Source organism: Equus caballus, chromosome 15 (assembly GCF_041296265.1).
Source record: "Equus caballus isolate H_3958 breed thoroughbred chromosome 15, TB-T2T, whole genome shotgun sequence".
Lineage (NCBI taxonomy): Eukaryota > Metazoa > Chordata > Mammalia > Perissodactyla > Equidae > Equus > Equus caballus.
Window position 1 is genome coordinate 32470204 of NC_091698.1, and position 23053 is coordinate 32493256.

Here is a 23053-nt window from a genome sequence, read left to right on the forward strand (position 1 = left end):
CAAAACTGAAAGAATACATCACTAATAGTTCTGCACTACAAGCAATACTGAAAGAAGTCCTCCAGGAAAAAGGAAAACGATAGCAGATGAAAATATAAATAGCACTGGAAAAAGTAACACCATGGGTAAATTTACAAAATTTTTTCTTGTGACTTAAATCTATTTGAAAGTTAGTTGACTGTATAATCAAACATTATGGCAAAGTATTGTGGGATTTATAACCCATATGAAAATGAAATGCATGATAATATCATAAAGTTCAGTGGATTAGAAATGGAATATAGTATTGAAATTCTAACACTAGACAGGAAGTGAGAGTACTTTATGGTAATTAAAGATATGTACTACAAACTCCAAAGCAACCACTAATAAAAGATAAAGAATTAAATATTATAAGCAAACAAAGGAAATAAAAAGGAATCATAGGAAATAATTCATCCAAAAGTAAAGAGAAAAAGAGGAAGAGAACACAGATGGGATGAGTACAAAACAAATAGAAAGATACAAAACAGATTAAAATTTAAAAGATTAGGAGTGACGTCAGCATCTTCTCAGAGTGTACTCGCCCAGGACACTCTCCCCTCCAACATACAATGAAAACGGGCAACCATACTTCAACAGAAGATATCCTAAAAATACAAAAACCTCAGAGAGACACGCAGCCACATGATGGAGGGCAGAGAGGCTCCCCTCTTGCACAGAGCTGGAACAGGGTAAGAGACAACTTTGCTCCTCCCCTAAAGACTGCGAACCCTGCCATGGGAGGATCTGTGAGGGAGGGAGCGGTGGAAGGGTCACGCATCCACGGGATCACCCAGGACTCCCTATCGCCCTTGCAGCCTAAAGGGAAGCCCTCTAATGGGGCAAAAGCTTTTGTGCAGGATGACCTCATCAAGCCAAGACCCCAGGAGACCAGATAGCAAGAGCTGATCGAGAAACCCCGGACTCCACACAGGAGAAAGCTCCCCTACCCCAACCCCAGTCGCGCCATCTCCACTGAAGGCAGAGGGCTCAGAATACATGGCTCTTGACCCCCACCTGGTGGCAATATGCTGTAACTGCAACTGAATAATATCATAAGAAAGAGCTGACCTTCTAACATCAGACACTACATCGAATCTCCAGACCAGAGAGAAAATGACAAGCACCCAGAACTCAGTCCTGAGGACACAGAAATATGTAAGCTAAACAACAATGAATTCGAAATAGTTGTCATCAAAAAACTCAATGAGGTAAAAGAGAATATAGAGAAAGAATTCAATGAGTTCAGGAGGACTTCACAAAAGAGATTTAAACTATAAAGAAGAATCAATCAGAAATGTTAGAGGTGAAAGACACAATGGAAGAGATAAAACAAAATACAGATTCCCTGAAAGCGCGTGTGGACACCATAGAGGAATGAATCAGCATAATCAAAGATAGACATGTTGAAATGCTCCAGACAGAGGAGGAGAGAGAACTAAGACTAAAAGGAAATGAGGAAAGTCTCCAAGAAATATCTGACTCAATGAGTAAATGTGACATAAGAATTACAGGTATTCAAGAAGGTGAAGAGAAGGAAAATGGAGCAGAAAGCATGTTCAAAGAAATAATAGCTGAGAACTTCCCAAATCTAAGCAAAGAGAGGGAAATATGTGTGGATGAACCTTCCAGATCTCCTAGATTTATCAATGTAAAAAGATCTACCACAAGGCAGATAGTAGTAAAACTGGCAAAAATAAATGACAAAGAAAGAATACTCAGGGCAGCAAGGCAGAAGAAAATAACCTACAAAGGAACCACTATCAGGCTTTCAGAGGATTTCTCTGCAGAAACCTTACAAGCTAGGAGAGAATGGAATGACATATTCAAAACTTTAAAAGACAAGAATCTTCAGCCAAGAATACTCTATCCAGCAAAAATATCCTTCAGAGGGGCTGGCCCTGTGGCCGAGTGGTTAAGTTCGCGTGCTCCGCTGCAGGCAGCCCAGTGTTTCATTGGTTCAAATCTTGGGTGCGGACATGGCACTGCTCACCAAGCCACACTGAGGCAGCATCCCACATGCCACAACTAGAAGGACCCACAATGAAGAATATACAACTATGTACAGGGGGGCTTTGGAGAGACAAAGGAAAAAAATAAAATCTTAATTTAAAAAAATCCTTCTTTAAAAAAAAAATCCTTCAGATATCAGGGAGAAAATAAATCTTTCCCAGACAAACTAAAGCTAAGGGACTTCATATCCATGAGACCCTCCCCCACTACAAGAAATCCTCAAGAAGGCCCTCATACCTGAAAACAGAAAAAAAGGGGAAAAGGGTTCACAAAACACAGGGTAAGGAGATAAATAGTTAGACAGAATCAGAATAGGATGGCAAAAATTCAACTATACCGTTAGGCAAAAGGGAAGGAAAACATCAAAAACAAAGACAATCTTGTCACTTTAACCACAAAATCACAGCACAAGTTGGAATAAGATATGAGAAAAACAACTTAGGAGGGGAGGAGGAAAGGGACTAAGTCAGATTAGACTAAGGAAATAAGAGGCCATCAGAAAATGGACTACCTTATACATGAGATTCTGAATACAAACTTCAGGATAACCTCTAAACAAAAAAGCAGAACAGAGACACAAAAAATAAATAAGGAAAAAAACAAAGAAACACATCATAAAAAACTACATAATTCAATGGGTAGGCCAAAACACACAGGACGAGAAACAAGGGAAATGCAGGAAAGCTGGAAAATGAGTGATATAATGACAGCAGTAAGCTCTCATACATCAATAATCAACCTCAATGTAAAGGGATTGAACTCTCCAATAAAAAGACACAGAGTGGCAAGATGGATTAAAGAACATGGTCCAAAAATTTGCTGCCTCCAGGAAACACATCTCAGCTCCAATGACAAACACAGGCTCAGAGTGAAGGGGTAGAAGATGATACTCCAAGTTAATGGCAAACAAGAGAAAGCAGGTGTTGCAATACTTATATCAGACAAAGTGGACTTCAAGATGAGGCAGGTAAAGAGAGACAAAGAGGGGCAGTATATAATGATCAAAGGGACGCTCCATCAAGAAGAAATAACACTTATAAATATGTATGCACCCAACACAGGAGCACCAAATTTCATAAAGCAACTATTAACAAATCTAAAAGAAGAAATTAAAAAATAACACAGTAATAGTAGAGGACCTCAACACCCCACTCACATCAATGGATAGATCATCCAGACAGAAGATCAACAAGGAAACAGTGGAATTAAATGAAAAGCTAAACCAGTTGGACTTAATAGACATATATAGAACACTCCATCCAAAAACAGCAGAATACACATTCTTCTCAAGTGCGTAAGGAACATTCTCAAGGATAGACCATATGTTGGGAAACAAGGCAAGCCTCTATAAATTAAAAAAAAAAGTGAAATAGTAAGAAGCATCTTTTCTGATCATAATGCCATAAAGCTAGAAATTAATTACAAGAAAAAAGCTGAGAAAGGGACAAAGCTGTGGAGAATAAACAACATGCTATTGAACAAGTGATGGATCATTGAAGAAATTAAATGAGAAATGAAAAAATATCTGAAGACAAATGAAAATTATAACATAAGATACCAACTCATATGGGAATGCAGCAAAAGCCATATTAAGAGGGAAATTTGTCGCAATACAGGCACAACTTAACAAACAAGAAAAATCCAAAATAAGCAATCTCGAATTACACCTAACTGAATTAGAAAAAGAACACACAAAGCCCAAAGTCAGCAGAAGGAGAGAAATAATAAAAATCAGAGCAGAAATAAATGCTATTGAAACAAAAAAGGCACTACAAAGGATCAATGAAACAAAGAGCTGGTTCTTTGAGAAGATAAATAAAATTGACAAACCCCTAGCCAGACTCATGAAGAAAAGAAGTGAGAAGATAAATAAAATTGACAAACCCCTAGCCAGACTCATGAAGAAAAGAAGTGAGAAGATAAATAAAATTGACAAACCCCTAGCCAGACTCATGAAGAAAAGAAGAGGGAAAGCTCAAATAAACAAAATCAGAAAGAGGAGAAATAACAGACTCCACAGAAATACAACGGATTACGAGAGAATACTACGAAAAACTATATGCCAATAAAATGGACAACCTAGAGGAAATGGATAAATTCTGAGACTCTTACAACCTCCCAAACCTGAGTCAAGAAGAAACAGATAATCTGAATAGACCAATCACAAGGAAAGAGATTGAAACAGCAATCAAAAGCATCTCAAAGAACAAAACCCCACGACCAGACGGCTTTCCTGGGGAATTTTACCAAACTTTCAGAGAGGATTCAATACCTATCCTTTTCAAGCTATTCAAAAAATTAGGGAAGGTGGAACACTTCCTAACACATTCTACGAGGCCAACATCACTCTGATACCAAAGCCAGACAAGGAGAGCACAAAAAAGGAGAACTACAGGCCAATATCGCTGATGAACATAGATGCATAAATCCTCCACAAAATTTTGGTAACCCAAATTCACCAATACATCAAAAGGATCATACATCATGATCAAGTGCAATTCATACCAGGGACACAGGGGTGGTTCAACATCTGCAAATCAATCAACGTGATACACCACATCAACAAAGTGAGGAATAAAAAACACATGATCATCTCAATAGATGCAGAGAAAGCATTTGACAAGATCCAACAGCCATTTATGACAAAAACTCTTAACAAAATGGGGATAGAATGAAATTATCTCAACATAATAAAGCCATATATGACAAACCCACAGCCAACATGATACTCAATGGGCAAAAACCGAGCGCCATCCCCCTGAGAAGAGGAACAAGACAAGGATGCCCACTATCACCACTCTTATTCAACATAGTGCGGGAGGCTTTGGGGGGAGCAATTAAGCAAGTGAAAGGAATAAAAGGAATCCAAATAGGGAGTGAAGAAGTGAAACTCTCGTTGTTTGCAGACATCATCTTATATATAGAAAACCCCAAAAAGCCTTTGGAAAGCTAAGAGAAATAATTAACAACTACAGTAAAGTTTCAGGGTACAGAATCAACTTACAAAAATCAGTTGCTTTTCTATGCTCCAATAACAAACTTACAGAAAGAGAAGTCAAGAATACAATTCCATTTGCAATTGCAACTAAAAGAATAAAGTGCCTAGGAATAAATTTAACCAAGGGGATGAAGACTTAAACAATGAAAACTATAAGACATTACTGAGAAAAATTGGTAATGACTTAAAGAGATGGAAAGAAATTCCTTGCTCATGGATTAGAAGAATAAACATAGTTAAAATGTCCATACTACCCAAAGCAATCTACAGATTCAATGCAATCCCTATCAGAATCCCAATAACATTCTTCACAGAAATTGATCAAAGAATACTAAAATTCACATGGGGCAATCAAAGACCCCGAATTGCTAATGCAATCCTGAGAAAAAAGAACAAAGCTGGAAATATCACAATCCCTGACTTCAAAATGTACTACAGAGCCATAGTGATCAAAACGGCACGGTACTGGTACAAAAACAGGCACACAGATCAATGGAATAGAACTGAAAGCCCAGAAATAAAACCACACATCTACGGACAGCTAATCTTTGACAAAGGTGCCAAGAACATACAGTGGAGAAAAGATAGTCGCTTCAATAAATGATATTGGGAAAACTGGACAGCCACATGCAAAAGAATGAAGGTAGATCACTATCTCATGCCATACAAAGAAATAAACTCAAAGTGGATCAAAGACTTGAAGATACACCCTGAAACTATAAAACTCCTGGAAGATAATGTCAGTAGTACACTCTTTTACATCGAACTAAAAAGGATCTTTTCAAATACCATATCCTCTCAGACAAGGGAAACAAAAGAAAAATAAACATGTGGGAATTCATCAGACTAAAGAGCTTCTGCAAGGCAAAAGAAACTAGGATCAAAACAAAGAGGAAACCCACCAACTGGGAGAAAATATTTGCAAATCATTTATCTGACAAGGGGTTAATCTCCATAATATATAAGGAACTCACACAACTGAACAATAAGAAAGCAAACAACCTGATCAAAAAGTGGGCAGAGGAGATGAAAAGACATTGTTCCAAAGCAGAAATACAGATGGCCAATAAACACATGAAAAAGATGTTCAACATCACCAATCATCAGGGAAATGCAAATCAAAATCACACTAAGATATCACCTTACTCCTGTTAAAATGGCTATAAACACTAAGACTAAAAATAACAAATGTTGGAGAGAGTGTGGAGAGAAGGGAACCCTCATACACCACTGGTGGAAATGCACACTGGTTCAGCCACTATGGAAAACAGTATGGAGACTCCTAAAAAACTAAAAATAGGACTAGCATATGACCCAGTTATCCCACTACTGGGTATCTACCCAAACAATTTGAAATCAACAATCCAAAGTAACATATGCACCCCTATGTTCATTGCAGCATTATTCACAATAACCAAAACATGGAAACAACACAAGTACCCATTGACTGATGATTGTATAAAGAAGATGTGGTATATATACACAATGGAATACGACTCAGCCAGAAAAAAGGACAAATTCATGCCATTCGGAATAACATGGAAGGGAATTAGGCTGAGCAAAATAAGTCAATCTGAGAAAGACAAACACCAGATGATTTCACTCATATGTGGAATATAAACAAGTACTGGGACAAAGAAAACAGTTCAGTGGTTACCAGGGGAAGGGGGGTGGGGGTGGTCACAGGAGGTGAAGGGGAGGACTTATGTGGCGACAGTCAAGAAATAATGTACAATGAAATCTCACGTTGATGTAAACTATTAGGAACTCAACAAAAAAATAATTGTAAAAAAATAATTTAAAATACTGATCATTGTAATCCTAATCAAAAAAGAGTGGTTATGTTAATATCAGATGAAATTGATTTCAGAGCAAAGAATATTACCAAGGATAAGGAGAGACATTCAGCAATGATAAAGGGGTCACTTTTTCAAGCACACACAACAATATTCAACATTTTTGTGGATGCATTCACTATCCTGATTATAGAGATTAATTCACAAGTATAAACATATGACATGTCAAGTGTGCATTTAAATATGTGCAATTTATTGGATGCTAATTTTACCGCAATAAGTAAGTTTTTTTATTCACTCATTATCAAGTCACAAGAAGAATACAAAGGAGAGAAAAAATAATCACTCACCCTGCCAGAAAAATAATCTTATTTGAATTAGCACTTTGAAACTTTCATGGACAATTCAAGGACTGTTCAATCCTTCAACTCCATTTAAATTCTTGTTGTTTTATATGCTATGATTATCATATGTTTTACTTCTATGTGTACTTTAAACCTGAAAAATATTATTTTTGCTTTATACAGCTGATAGACATCATACTTATGCCCATATTTCACTGTATTTCTTACAGCATCTTTACATTAGTTATCCATTGCTGGGGAACAAATTGCCCCAAAAGTCAGCAACACAAATATTAAACATTTATGGTCTCACACCATTTCTGTGAGTCAGGAATTTGAGGATAGCTTCCCTGGCTGGTTCTGGATCCAGGTTTCTCATCAGGTTGCTGTCAAGATGTCAGCCAGAGATGCAGTTAGCAAATGATTTGAACGGTAGCTTTCAAGGTAACCCACTCATCTGTTGGCAAGTTAGTGCTGGCCATTGGCAAGAGGTCTCAGTTTCTTACCATGTGAATCTGTCCATAAATCTACTAGCCTGTTCTCACAAGGTGGCATCTGGCTTCCTCTACTGTAAATTATCAAAAAGACAGTAGTAAGAACTTACAATCTCTTTAATGTCCTAGCCTCTCAAGTCACACACTTTTGTTTTTACAATATCCTACTGGTTACATGGGTTATCCTGATTTAATGTGGAGAGGAGGATGTGAATATCAGGAGAAAGGAATACCAGGAGGTAGGGAACATTAGGAGACTTCTTGGTGGCTGAGTATAATGATTTCTGAGTTTTCAACCATATTGCTGTTGTCTAAAATATCTCCTTTAGCTTCCCTTTCATCATGGGTCTACTGGTAATAAAATATTCCAATTATTTTCTGAATATGTCCTTATTTTGTCTTAATTCTTGAAACACACATTCCTTTGGTAGGTAATTTTATTTTGGTAATGAATTTTTTTCTTGAACTTTGAATGCATACTATTCCATTGTCTTATTGCTTTATTGTTTCATATCAGAAGTCAACTGTAATTCTTACTGTGTGTTTTTAAAGGAAATTTATCTTTTTTCTCCATTTCTTTTAAAGGGTTTGCTTTTTTGCTTTTGTTTTTGCTTTGTTTTGTTTTTTTCTTGCTGAGGAAGATAAGACCTGAGCTAATATCTGATAAAAATCATCCTCTTTTTTGCTTGAGGAAGATTAGCCCTGAACTACCATCTGTGCCAATCTTCCACCATTTTGTATGTGGGATGCCACCACAGCATGGCTGGTGAGTGGTGTAGGTCCACATCCAGGATCCAAACCCACAAAACTGGGCTGCCCAAGCAGAGCATGCAAAACCCAAGCACTACACCACAAGGCTGGCCCCAAAGGCTTTGTTTTCCTCTTTGGCTTTAAGCAAATGTAGTATGATGTGCTCAGGTTGAGTTTTCATTTTATTTATCGGGCTTGTGTTTCTTGGAGCTTCCTGAATCTATGACTTGATGGATGTCTTTCATCAGCTTTGGAAAGTGACCAAGCACTACATCTTCAAACATTGCTTTTCCCTCCATTGCTTTCTTTTTTTCTGTCACTTCAATTACACATTGCCTTCTCAGTAAATCCCATGTGTTTAAGAATCTCTTTTCTATATTTTCCTTCCTTTTGTCTCTCTTAATTCTAGACATTTTCTTCTAATCTACTTTTTAGTTAACTCACTTCTCTTCAGCTGAGTTTAATGAACTGTGAAATCTGTGGATGGGATCCTGAGTTTCATTTATTTTATTTTTTCAGTACAATATTTCTATTATGTGTTGAACTAACCAAGTAATTAAATCTAGGTGCTTTCAAGTAAATTCAGTTGCATCCAGTAGTTTGAAAAGCCAGCTCAGGGTAACTACCTCAACCCCCTTCTTGTCACAGACACTGTGTAAGCTTTTGTTCCTACTCCTATTCCTAGTCCTGCTGTCCATTCTAAAACAGAGGGCAGAGTGAAGGGAAAATCCCTTAAAAGGCACAGGTTACTGTGGCTTCAGGTGTACTACAAGTTCAGCTACTGAGACTTTTGTAATCTGTTCTCAGAGTTGGGAGATACTCAATGCTGAGTAGATCAGGTGGCACGTTGGATGTTCTATAGGTGTCCATGTGGCTTCAGCACCGCTTCTTGGCATGAGAAATTTCCTAAGATCCAGCTGTACTCTGTATCAAGTAGACCCTAGCTGGAGAGCAATACCTCATCCCTCACAAAAGGTCAATTCTGCCTTCAATTTTACCCTTATAAAGGTTAACCTTTTGTGTCAACTTGGCTGGCTATGCTGCCAGTTGTGTGGACAAACACCAGTCAAGATGTTGCTGTGAATGCATGTTTTGTTGCAATTAACATTTAAATCAACACTTTGCAAAAAGCTGATTATGCCCCATAATATGGGTAGGCCTCATTCAATCAGTTGAAACATTTAACAACAAAAACTGAGATTTCCCAGTGAAGAAGAAATTCTTCCTCAAGATTGCAACATAGAAGACCTGCTGGATTTCAGACTAAAGACTGCAACATCAACACTAACCTGAATTTCCAACCTGCCAGCCTGCTCTACAGATTTCCAACTTACTAACGCCCACACTTGCACTTCCTTAAATCTCTCTCTCTGGGTATACATTCCATTGGTTCTTTTTCTCTGCAGTATCCTAAGAAAAAGCACTCTTCAAACCTTATGTTCCAACACTTGAGTCCACAGGAGCAAAACATTTCTGATTGTCATGCCAAACATAGTAAATTCTTTCTTTCTCTCACACTGCCCTCCCACTATTTCTCCAACATACTGGTCTCACTTCTGCCTCAGAGCAGTGCTATTTCCTCTAGCTAAAGCTCTATTCCCTGGAGATATTTCTATGGCTCATTTTCACATGACATTAAGGCCTCGATAGTCACACCTTCTCATTCTCACCTTCTCCATGACATTCTACAGTAGGTTCATTGCAAAAAGGGATTCTCTATTATTAAAGAGGACTCCTCATTCCCTCCCTATATGCATGCTTCCTCCAGTATAACTTTGCAGTTCCTCTTATGAACAGGTAAGTGCTATTTAACGTCTCCTTCAACAGGATCAATTGCATTGATCCTTACAATGCATAAATTGGGACATTGAGACAGTACTGAGTCTAGACTTCAAGATACCTTAAGTAGTGTTACTTTCTCTCTAGTGACCCTGCCAACAGCCTTGGGAAATTGAGATTAGTTTGCCAGTTGATGAGAGACATGAGGTTATCACCCAGACAGCCCCAGCTGATGATCAGCCAACTATAGAAATGTGAAAGAGATTAAAGAAATTTGAGCCTTTCTGTATTAATCAGCACCCAGTTGACCTGTCAGCTGACTTCAAGCACACAAGCAAGCCAGTGAAGATCAATAGAGTATGGCACATATTAACATAACTAATCAGCTGATCCATTAGCATAACAGCAATAAAAATGCCACCATTTTAAACCACAGCATTTTGTGGCTGGTTTATTACATGACAATAGCTAACTAATGCATCATCTAGTTTAAAATTTCTCCTCACTCTTACCCCAGCAATCTTTTATCCTCTTCCTTGCTTTACTTTTCTTCCAGCACTTAGACAATTACAGTAAATATTTACTGATACAATTGTTTATGGTCTGTTTACCCCAACTGGAATGAAAGCAGATATTTTTGCTCCTGACACATAGGAAGAACTCAAAAACTATCCTGAATGAATGAATGCCACTGATTCCTCAATAGCAATACTTTAAATATATTTGTAATTATCATGAGGAGCTGTTAAGCAGGTAAGAATGTTCAAATTACACTGATGAGGTTTGCAGGAATCTTTCCTGAAGCTAAATTTAATTAACCCAAATATTTCAGAAGGAGGTGAAGAAGTAATACCAAAATGACTGGAGTTTTTCCATTTTTACACTGAAATGAGCAGGTTAATTAAATGTTGTCCAAAGGACTCAAGTTATAGCACGCTTAGAGCAATGATTTCCTTCAGTCACAAAATTAGACTTGGGTGCCCAAGAGATGGATTTAAAGAGGAAGATGATAGGTGATGAGAAAAAGTAACAGGGAACACTATCATATATTTCTAGAGTGATAGGGTTAAAGAATGAGAGAAGTGCATTTGTAAGAATGAGTACAACTGTGGAAATGGAGAGAAGATAAAGGTGGTACAAAAGGAGATAGAGTAGGAAAACAACTTCAGTGACATTGATCATGAATGCTTCGCTGGAAAATCTCTGCATGGAAAGAAACAGCAAGAGAGGAATACAACCTTCTTTGTGGAAGGTTTTGAGTAGGAGAGGTGAACGGTATAATAATGGGATAGTCCAGAGTTAAAAGGATGATTGCAGATAAAGAAAGGAAACCAGGAGAGCTAGAAATTAAAATAGAAATGTTCCTGAATCTCAGAAGAACAGGGAAGAGAGAATGGATCCATCATAGTGTAAAACTCAGTGAACCCTTTTCCAGAGGGTAGAGACAAACCTTATTGGCTGAATCACACAATGAGTCCATGAGAAACATGCAGGTTCCTGTGACACAAAACCTCCTGATCTCTAAGAGATATTTACAGCATTTTTTTTCCAGCCATCTCCCATAAAAAGGGATTCAGAAAAAGCAAACCCTCTTAATTTTCCCCTGGACCCTACAAATCCAGCACAGAGTGAGTCAGGAAATATGACCTCTCTGGTAGATAGAGGAATGTGAATGTTCAAGACTGTGTAAGAGGAAGCAGCTGGTGCAGAAGAGACTCACTGACCCATGGTTTGGGGAGGAGGTTTGTGTTCGAGCCTGAAGCACTGTGGGAGGATTATTATAATGCTGCAGACAGTAATAAACGGCCACATCTTCAGCCTGGAGGCTACTGATGGTGAGAGTGAAATCTGTCCCAGATCCACCGCCACTGAATCGGTCAGGGACCACAGATGCTCTGTTGGATGCTGCATAGATCAGCAGCTTAGGAGCCTGTCCTGGTTTTTGCTGGTACCAGGATAACTCATTGCTAACACTCTGACTGGCCCTGCACTTCATGTCGACCCTTTGTCCTGCAGACACAGACAAGGAGTCTGGAGACTGGGTCATCACGATGTCCCCACAGGCACCTGCAAACACAAATAGATAATGATGATACACACACACTTTATCATAGACACATTGAAATATGTAATTTAAAATGTGCTTTCTAATGGCATTACAGGTCAGTACACAATTGGGTCTATTTTGTAAACAGCCAGTATTTCTCAGTACATCTTAAAATTAATTTTTAACTATAAAAAGATATTACTCCAAAAGCACTTATAAATTTCTCACCTGAGACCCAGAGCAACAAGGTTATAAGGACCTGTGTCTGCAACATCATCTTGGTGCCCTTGCCTGCCTGATGCAGCTCAGCTCACACTGCAAAGGCCCATTTTATAAAACCTGAACAGCTGATCTGGGCCTCCAGGGGCCTATGCAAAGCACTCAATGATAGAAGCAAATTGCACGTGCAGTGAGTTGTGAAAATATCTAATGCAAATCAAGAGCTGAACATATCATCACCAGAAGTGTACTTGTATGACCAGATGACACAGAAGTCAACTTAGAAACTAAGATCAACTTAAAAGGTCTGAAACTACAAACTGTTAGATAATATAATGAAGAGCTTCTACTTTAGATTCAAAATGTTTGTAAATGGATTCAGTTTCCAGAAATGATGGGCTAGTTTCCTCATATTAACAATCCTGGTGAAATAATGAAAGATGTTAGGAGAAAAAGCTATAAAAGGAAAGAAGAAAAGAAGGGAGGGAGGAAGGAAGGAGAAGGGAAGGGACAAAAAGAAAATAGGCAACTTTGGGCCCAATTTTTTTTAAAAAAATCTATGACCAGATAATGTCTGAGCTCTGACTCCATTTTTACCCAAAATGTGTGTAAGGATACTGGAAACACTTGAGTTTGGATTTGGAGGATATGTAAGGGCAAGAGGGATAGAACACAGGTCCAGAATGTAATCATTTGGAAGACACTGGGGTCCTGATTCGAGTTAGGGGCCAGAGAGACTCTAATCTCAAAGTAAGTGTCAACAAAGAGAAACTGGAGCCTATCCTTCCCACAACTGCTAGGAACTAAAAAGACGGCTCTGCATTCATTGCAGAAATGGTGAGAAAAAAATAAACAAGATTTCCTTGGGAAGTTGTGGCTCCAGACCAACATTTGCAATGATTTTTACTCCACAAGTGCATGGCCTATATGGGTCTGGAACTCTCCATCCTTGGAACTGGGTTAAGATATTCCTACTGATATGGCCCCCAAATGGAAGCTGCTTCAGAGAAGGGCACAGGAAACCTCACAAATAGGTTTTCAACGACTCTTACCGCCAAGAAATCAAAGATTCTTAGCACCCAAGCAAATAAGATAACTTGAATATGAAAGGGAAAAAACAAAAATAACAAAGAATAGAGTTCTGCCTAGAGTTCAGATTAGGGAATTACAAAATTATGAGAGCTTGTTTAAAGAAATAAATTACAAATTTGACATTGTGTGGAAGGTATAGGAAACTGAAAAAAAAAAGCCACTGTACATTTAAGAAAAATTTCTAGAAATTAGAAATAAAATAGCCACAATTTTAAAAATCAATTGTCTTAACAAAAATACCATAAACTGGATGGCTTATAAACAAAAGAAATTTATTTCTCACAGTTCCAGAGGCTGGAAAACCTGTAGTCAAGCCACAAGCCGATTCAGTGTCTGGTGAGTACCACTACCTGGTTCATATATGGTCATCTTCTTGCTGTATTTTCATTTGCTGGAAGGGGAGAAGGAACTCCCTGCAATCTCTTTTGTAAGAGCACTAATTCCATTCACAAGGGCTCCACCTTCATAATTGAATCACCTTCCAAATTCCCCACCTCTTGATACCAACACATTGAGGTTTAGGATTTAAGATGTGAATTTGGGAACACAAACATTCAGTCCCTAGCATCCATGGAAGAGGGACTTCCACTTCCAGACAAAAGGGGATAAAAAGGATGAGATTTACTCTCGCCTCTGTGTGTGTGTGTCTGTATATTTGAAAAACAAATGGTTTTCAAGACACTGGACATCAGGCAATTAAGGACAGTCTGAGAGACAGGAAACAAGGGAGCTGAGTCCTATGAATGTACAGCTTATTGCAGTGAGAGAGTTTTCAGGCTGCAGCACAAGGAGGAGGAACCCAGGCAGAGCCCATTGGATTCTCTGGTTGAGGAAACAAATCTGAAAGTCCAGAAAAACAGAAGAGGTTAAATTTTGCAGGACAAAGTACCACAGAAGACAGAGCTGCAGAGGATAGAGAGGACTCCCATTATCTGTTTATAATAGTTTATCTAGAATATTCAAGAGAGAGCCATTTGCTCCATTTCTATGAGGAAACTGCCTGTGACTGAGCCAAGAACTACCAAGGAAATTGGAGGTAACAGTATCTGGCACTCACACAGAGGCAGGAATAGTGCCTGTTTCCACCAGCTAGACTTGAAAACCTCATAATTACCAGGACATTGAGTAAAGTATTCAGAAGGAGTTTGTCTTTGTAGTGGGAGAATTGTGAGCTCTAGACTAAATACTGCTCTGGGCCCAGCAAACACACCATAAAAGCAAGACCCAAGTGAATCAAACTATTTCCAAGTAATTTAACTCTGTCCCAGAACAAAGCTTAAGAATATTTATAGCAATGCAATGATGTCAAGCACCCAACAAAGTAAAATTCACTAGGCCTTGTATCCAATGAAAGGTTAGCAGTCATGCAAAAAATCAGGAAAATGCCCCATAATGAGGAGAAAAATTCATCAATGTAACCAACCCAGAACTGACACAAGTGTTAGAATTAAAAGGAAAAAACATTAAAAGTTATTATAAATGTATGACATATATTCACAAGTTAAGTAGAGACATAGAAGATATTAAGAAAGAGAGGTAAAGTGAGCTGTTAGAGATGAAAACTACAGTGTGTCTGATATAAAACTGAGTGGAATTCATAAGAAATGACAAACGAATAAACTAATAAACACGAAGACTTTACAATAGAAACTATTCAACACGAAACAGAAGGAAAAGAATCCAATACAATGGCAAGTTCATCAGTGAGCTACAGGACAACTTCAAGTGGAAAATATACTTTTATCTGGAGTCTGAAAGGAGAAGGAGAGTCAGAAATAGAAAAAGTATTTGAAGAAATAGTGGCAAAAACTATTCCAAAATAGATGAAAATTATAAATGAACAGATCAATGAAACTCAATGAACTGTGAGGACAAAAAACATGAAGAAAAATGCACTGGAGCTTATCATCATAATCAAATTGTCCAAAGCCAATGATAAGAAGAATATCTTGAAAGCACTGAGAGAAAAAACATATTTCATACAAACACAAGGATGGCAGCACATTTCTCCTTGGTAACAATGCAATCCAGCAGACAGTGGAACACCATCTTCAAAGCACTGAGAACAGCTGTCCAACAAAAATTCCATACTCAGAAAAATGATATTTCAAAAGCAAGTGTTGAATAAAAACTTTGAAAACATACCAAATCTGAAAGAATACATAACCAATAGTTCCATACTACAAGAAATACTGAAAGAGGCCTCCAGGCAAAAGGAAAACAATAGCAGAGGGAAATATAAATTGCACTGCCAAAGGTAACTGCATGAGTGAATATTTAAGATTTTCCTTTCTTATTATTTAAAACTCTTTAAAAGTTACCTTAGTATGTATTCAAAAATTATAACGATTTATTGTGGGATTTATAACATGCATAAAAGTAAAATGCATGACAGAAATAGCATAAAAATCAGGGGAGTGAAAATGGAGAATATTATTTAAAAATCCTAACACTAGATAGGAAGTGATGGTAGAGTATGGTAAGGTAAAGATATATAGCACAAACCCCAAAACAACCACTAAATAAAGAAGCAAAAATTATACACTGTAAACCAACAAAGGAAACAAAAAAGAATGATAAAAAGTAATTAATTGAAAAGTAAACAAAAAAATGAAAAAGGGGAAGAAAGAACAGATGGGACAAATGGAAAACAAATAGAAACACACAAACAGATTAAAATGTAAAAGATTAAACATTTTAACACTAGTTTAAAAAGTAGAGGGGTTATTTGAATATCAGATGAAGTTGATTTCACAACAAAAAATATTACCAGGGATAGAGAAGGTCATTTTGTAATGATAAAGGGGTCAGTTATTCAAGAGGACATAAGAATATTAAACACTTATGTGGATTTATTTACTATCTTGATTGTAGAGATTAATTCACAGGTGTATACATACATCATAACACATCAAGTCCTGCACTTTAAATATGTTTGATTTACTGTATGTTAATTTTACCTCACTGAAACAATTTTTTTAAATCACTATCAAGTCAAAAAAACAAAAGACTGAAAAAAGAATCACTCTCTTTATTCTTCCATATAAGAAAAATTTATAGGGGCCTACCCGGTGGCGCAGCGGTTAAGTTTGCACGTTCCGCTTCTCAGCGGCCCGGGGTTCGCTGTTTCGGATCCCAGGTGCAGACATGGCACTGCTTGGCACGCCATGCTGTGGTAGGCGTCCCACATATAAAGTAGAGGAAGATGGGCACAGATGTTAGCTCAGGGCCAGGCTTCCTTAGCTGAGGGCTAATCTTCCTCAAAAAAACAAAACAAACAAATTTTATATAAATTAGCACTTTCATGCTCTCATAGACAGTTCAGGGACTATTCAATACTTCAACTCCATTGAACTTCCTCTTGACTCATATGCTAGTATTGTCACATCTTTTACTTCTGTATACATTTTAACCCTGAAAAATATTATTTTCATTTTACACAGCTGATAGACATCATACTTATGCCCATATTTTACTACATTTATTACTATATCTTTAAAATATTTATCCATCGCTGTGTAACAAATTGCCCCAAATTTCAGCAACATAAATATTAACATTTATTCTCTCACACCATTTCTGTAAGTCAGGAATTTGAGGATGGCTTCCCTAAGTGGTTCTGGCTCCAGGTTTCTCATCAGGCTGCTGTCAAGATGTCACCCACAGCTGCAGTCAGCAAATGAATTGATGTGTAACTTTCGAGGTAACCCACTCACAAGCTGGCAAATTAGTGCTGGTCATTGGCAAGAGGCCTCAGTTTCTTATCAGGTAAATCTGTCCATAAAGCTACTTGCCTGTTCTCACAAGGTGGCGCCTAGCTTCCTCTACAGGAAATTATCCAAAAGAGAGCAGTAAGAAGTCACAATCTCTTTAATGTCCTAGCCTCTCAAGTCACACACTGTTATTTCTTCAATATTGTACTGGTTACACAGGTTATCCTGATTTAATGTGGAGAGGAGGGTGTTAATATGAGGAGAAAGGAATCCCAGGAGGCAGGGAACATTGGGAGACTTCTTGGTGGCTGGTAATTTTGATTTCTGAGATTCCAACTGGATTCCTCTTGCCTACAATATCTCCTTTAGCCTTCCTTTTAGGATGAGTCTATGAAAATAAAGTATTCCAATTGCTTCTAATATGTCTTTGTTTCATTTTAATTCTTCAAAGACTCTTTCCTTTGCTATATAATTTAATTTTGTAGTGAACTTTTCCAGGCACTTTGGGAAAAAAAATGTCAGTCTTCTTGCTCTATTGTTTCATATCACAAGTCAGCTGTAATAATTACTGCGTATTTTTAAAGGAAATTTATTTTTTTTCTCTTGTTGCTTTTAAGGCCTTGGTTTTCTCTTTGATTTAACCAATTTTACTACAATGTGCTTACGTTGAGTTTTCGTTTTATTTATCCTGCTTGTGTTTCTTGGAATCCTGAATCTGTGATGTGATGTCCTTCATCAGGTTGGAGAGTGATCGAGCATTAGATCTTCAAACATTGCTTTTTCCTCCATTAACTTGCTTTTCTTCTGTCGCTTCAATAGCACATGGCCTTCTCAACAAATCCCCTAAGAATCTCCTTTCTATATTTTCCTTCCTTTTGCTTCTCTTTTCTTAATTATAGCCTGTTTTTTCTAACCTATCTTTTAGTTCACTAATTTCTCTTCAACTATGTTTAATCTCATGTGAAATGTGTCTTTTGAACCCTGAATTTTAGTTTTTCTTATTTTTTCAGTTAAATATTTTCATTTCTTGTTAAATTAACCAAATAATTAAGTCTAGGTGCTTTCATGTAAATTCAGTTCCAAGCAGTGGTTTGAAAAGCCAGCTTAGCGTTACTGTCTTAACCTCCTTCTAGTCACAGGTACCCTGTAAGATTTTGCTCCTTCTGTTTCTAGTCCTGATCTTCCTTCTCAAACAGAGGGAAAAGTGAGGGGAAAGTCCCTTATGAAATTAAGTATGCATTCATGGTGAGGAGGGCATAGGTTATTCCAGCTTGAGGCATACTGCAAGTTTAGCTAATGAAACCTTTGTAATCTGTTGAGTGGGAGAGAGATTCAATGTTTACTCTATCAGGGAGCATATGGGTTGTTCTATGGGAGTCCATCTAGCCTGTGCACTGCTTCTTGGCATGAGAAATATGCTAAGACCCGGCTGTGCTCTGTATCAAGTAGACTCTATCTGGAGATCAAAACCTCAGCCCTCACAAAGGGTCAATTCTCCCTTCATGAAGCCCCTCAAATTTGCCCTTATGATGGTTAATTTTGTGCTTCAACTTTGCTAGCTATGGTGCCCGTCGTTTGCTCAAACTCCAGCCTAGATGTTGCTGTTAAAGCATGTTTTGGTGCATTAGCATTTAAATCAGTAGACTTTGCACAAAGCAGATTATACCCCATAATGTGGGTGGGCCTTATCCAATCAGTTGAAAGCTTTAAGAACAAAGACTGAGGTCTCCCAAAGAAGAAGAAGTTCTTCCTGAAGACTGCAGCATAGAAGCCCTGCCTGAGTTTCCAGCCTGCAGATTTCAAACTCAAGACTGAAATATCAACACTAACCTGAATTTCAAATCTGCCAGCCTGCTCTACAAATTTCAGACTTACCAGCCCCCATACTAGCTATTCCTTACATTCTCTCTCTCTATGTATATATCCTTTTGGTTCTATTTCTCTGAAAGACCCTGACAAACAATACTCTTCAAATACCCTATGCTCTACCACTTAAGCCTGTAGGAATGACACATTCCTGGTCTTCACACCAAGTACAATAGTTGTTTTCTTTCCCTCCTACTGCTTTCTCACTGGACCTCTCTTATTACTTCTCTTATTTTCTCCAAGCCCCCGTGAAGTGAGACACAACCATTGGGCTGCGTTTATTAGAAATCTAAGCAGGAGAGAGTGTGGTCCAAGTACAAAATCTCAAATTCTCATGCCCCAAAAGAAACAATTTAAGGGAAAATCCAATTGCATTTCTACCTGTTCTTCTCTGTTCCTGAATTATTTTGGGTAGCAGAAATACTGATTGATTCTACCTTAATTTCTTTTCCCTTCCCTGAACCCTCAACCTTCTGAAAAAGGCAGAATAGTGAGGAAATAGATAGGGTGACCAGCCACCCGAGTTGTTGCAGGACTTTCCTCATTTTAGCACTGAAATCTCAGGCCGTGAGAAATCCTCACTCCCAGGAAAACTGGAAAGATAGACCAAACTAGACAGAGAATCATGCCAACCTATCAGATTGTCCCTTTTTGTATCTTGAAACATTCTCCATCTATCAATTATACCCCAGATTTTAATCTCTGATGTCAATGATCTGGAAGGTTTGAGTCCCTGAAAATTCTCCCACCATATGGAGGTTTCATCTCTCCATTCTGAATCGTGGGAGCAGTGCTTGCAGAAGAAGCTTGCATACTATATGATGTCTCAACATATTAATCTGTCAATAATCAATTATTCATATATTAAGCTAAGCGTACAATTTGGTAATCTTCCAAATCATTTATTAATCTGCAGAAACAATGAATCTGTCTTGGATTTTGAAAGAAGGTATACACTCAAACTATGAATGTGGCACTAGCAAAGTGTCTTTTTTAAGTGAATAAATGTATATTAGTGCAGTTTTAAAACATAATTTTGCGTTACTTACTATAAATTTTCTACATTGAAGATTAATCTTAAAATAAATAATATCTTGGAGTCTAGGAAACTCATGATTATCTTTAATGATTTAGTAAAACCAGAAAATGTGGAAATGGTACCAGCAGTCCCCATCATTCCACACTCACATCCAGGACAGAGAGGCAAATGGACCAAGTTTGCCATGAGGAGAGGAAGGAGAATCCAGATAAACATGAATGGCCTTTCAGCTGTCACTGATTACATAAGGTAGCAAGATCAGGGAAATTGGCTGAGAAAGGCAGTAGCAGTTAAATACTGCAAATATAGGAAGGCCACTCAAAGTCAGGTGGTGTGAGAGGGCCTGGTTTCAAAGGGACTGAGTACACAATGAAACTAGTCCAGGCTCTAAAGGTAAATTCCACCCCAAATTTAGGCAGGGACACAAAATCTAAGCACAGTTAATCAAAGTGAAAGGTCATGTGAGCTGACATCTTTTTACTACACACCTGCTCTAAATAGATTTTTAAAGATAAAATGAGAGCAAACTGGTGTGATGGAAAATGAGAGCCACATAGCCAATATATTTCTAAAGACATACCAGTATAATTATATTATATACTTTAATTCAATATATTGTACTCACTTTCAGTTATATATATATTATATATATATATATTATATATATATTGAGTAAATTCACTAAATACTATTCTCATTGTTTTATAGGTGTAATTTCCATTTCATTCTTCATTATTGTTTCTACTTCTCTGATGAAAGAATTAGTCTTTGTCTTTCATTTCTTGAACATTTAAGTAAAGTGTATTATTAAATATCTAACTCCATTGTCTGACTCTTATGATTCTATTACATGCTGTTTCTCTTAGTTTCAATAATGTGGTCTTTTCTATATATGAGATCATATAATCTGTAAACAAAGACAATTTTACTTCTTCCTTCCTGATATGGATGCACTCTATTTCTTTTTCTTCACTAATTGGTCTGGCTAGGACTGCCAGCACTGTGTTGAATATGAGTGGTGAGTGTGGGCACCAAGTCTTGTTCTTGATCTTTGAGGAAATGTTTTTAGCTTTTCACGATTGACTTACGATGTTAGCTGTGAGTTTGTCATAAAAATGGCCTTAATTTTATTGAGGTACAATCCTTCTATACCCAAATTGTTGAGAGTTTTTATATGAAAAGGAGTTGAATTTGTCAATTGCATTTCCTCCATATACCAAGATGATCTATCGAGATGATTTTTATCCTTTTTTTAATGTGGTGTATCCTTAATTTTTTTATTGATTTGTATATGTTGAACCAAGCTTATATCCCAGGGATAAATCTGACTTGGTCAGGATGTATAATCCTTTTAATATACTGTTGAATTCATTTTGTTGAGGATTTTTGCATCTATGTGCATCAGAGATATTGGCCTATAGTTTTCTTCTCTTGTGTCTTTGTCTCTTTGGTATTAGTGTGATATTGGCCTCATAAAATGAGTTTGGAAGTGATCCCTCCTCTTCCATTTTTCTGAAGAGCTTGAGAAGTATTGGTGTTAATTCTTCAAATGTTTGGAAGAATTCACTAGTGAAGTATCTTGTCCTGGACTTCATTTTATTAGAGATTTCTGATTATCAATTCAATCTCCTTACTAGTAATTGGTCTGTTCAGATTTTCTATTTCTTTATGATTCAGTTTGAGTAGGTCGGATGTTTCCAGGAATTTATCCATTTCTTATAGTTTATCCAATTTGTTGGCATCTACTGGTTCAAAATAATCCTTTATGATCCTGTTTATTTCCGTGGTACTACTTATAATGTCTCTTCATTTCTGATTTTATTTATGTGAGTCCTGTTTCTTAGCTCCTTAATTAGTCTAACTGAAGGTTTGTTGATTGTGTTTATCTTTTAAAAAATCAACTCTTAGTTTCATTTATCTTTTTCTATCATCTTCCTAGTCTCTATTTCATTTATTTCTGCTCTTATCTTTGTTATTTCCTTCCTTATGCCAACTTAGGCTTAAATTGTTCTTCTTTTTCTAGTTCCTTAAGGTGTAAATTTAGATTGTTTACCTGAGATCTTTTTGTTTCTCAATGTAGAAGGGAAGTTTATCACTGTAAATTTTCCCCTTAGAATTGCATTTCTGGGGCTGGCCCTGTAGCCAAGTGGTAAAGTTCCCATACTCTGCTTCGGCAGCCCAGGGTTTCAGTGGTTCAGATCCTGGTGCAGACCTAGGACCACTCATCAAGCTATGCTGAGGCAGCGTTCCACATAGCAGTGCCAGAAGGACCTACATCTAGAACATACAACTATGTCCTGAGGGGCTTTAGGGAAAAGAAGGAAAAAAAAGAAGATTGGCAACAGATGGTAGCTCCGGTGCCAATCTTTTTAAAAAAAGAAAGAATCGTTTTGCTGCATTCCATAATTTTTGGTATGATGTATTTCCGTTTTCATTTGTCTCAAGATATTTTTTGATTTATCTTTTTATTTCTTCTTTGACCCATTGGTTGCTCGTGAGTTTGTTGTTTAATCTCCACATATGTGAATTTTCAGGTTTCTTCATGTGATTCACTTCTAGTTTCATATCATTGCAATCAGAAACTATACTGGTATGACTTCAATGTTCTTGTATTTGCTAATACTTGTTTTGTGATCTAACATATTATCTCTCTTGGGAAATGTTCTGGGTGCACTTGCGAGGAATGTATAGTCTGCTGCTATTGGATGGAAAGTTCTATATATTTCTGTTAGGTCTTTTTGGTCTAAGATACAGTTCAAGTCCAGTATTTTCTTATTGAATATCTGTCTGGATGATCAATCCATTGTTGAAAGTGGGGTACCGAAATCTCCTACTATTACTGCATTGCTATCTATTTCTTCCTCAGATCTGTTAATATTTGC

At 37.3% G+C, this 23053-nt stretch overlaps 1 gene segment (V, D, J or C); it reads right to left on the reverse strand.

Annotated features, from left to right (window-relative positions):
• Positions 1–11792: 11792 nt before the first annotated feature.
• Positions 11793–12559, reverse strand: LOC106781684 (immunoglobulin kappa variable 4-1-like). The segment is given in 2 exon segments: positions 11793–12262; positions 12471–12559. Coding segments are annotated over 2 exon segments (483 nt in total).
• Between the last annotated feature and the right edge of the window lie 10494 nt (positions 12560–23053).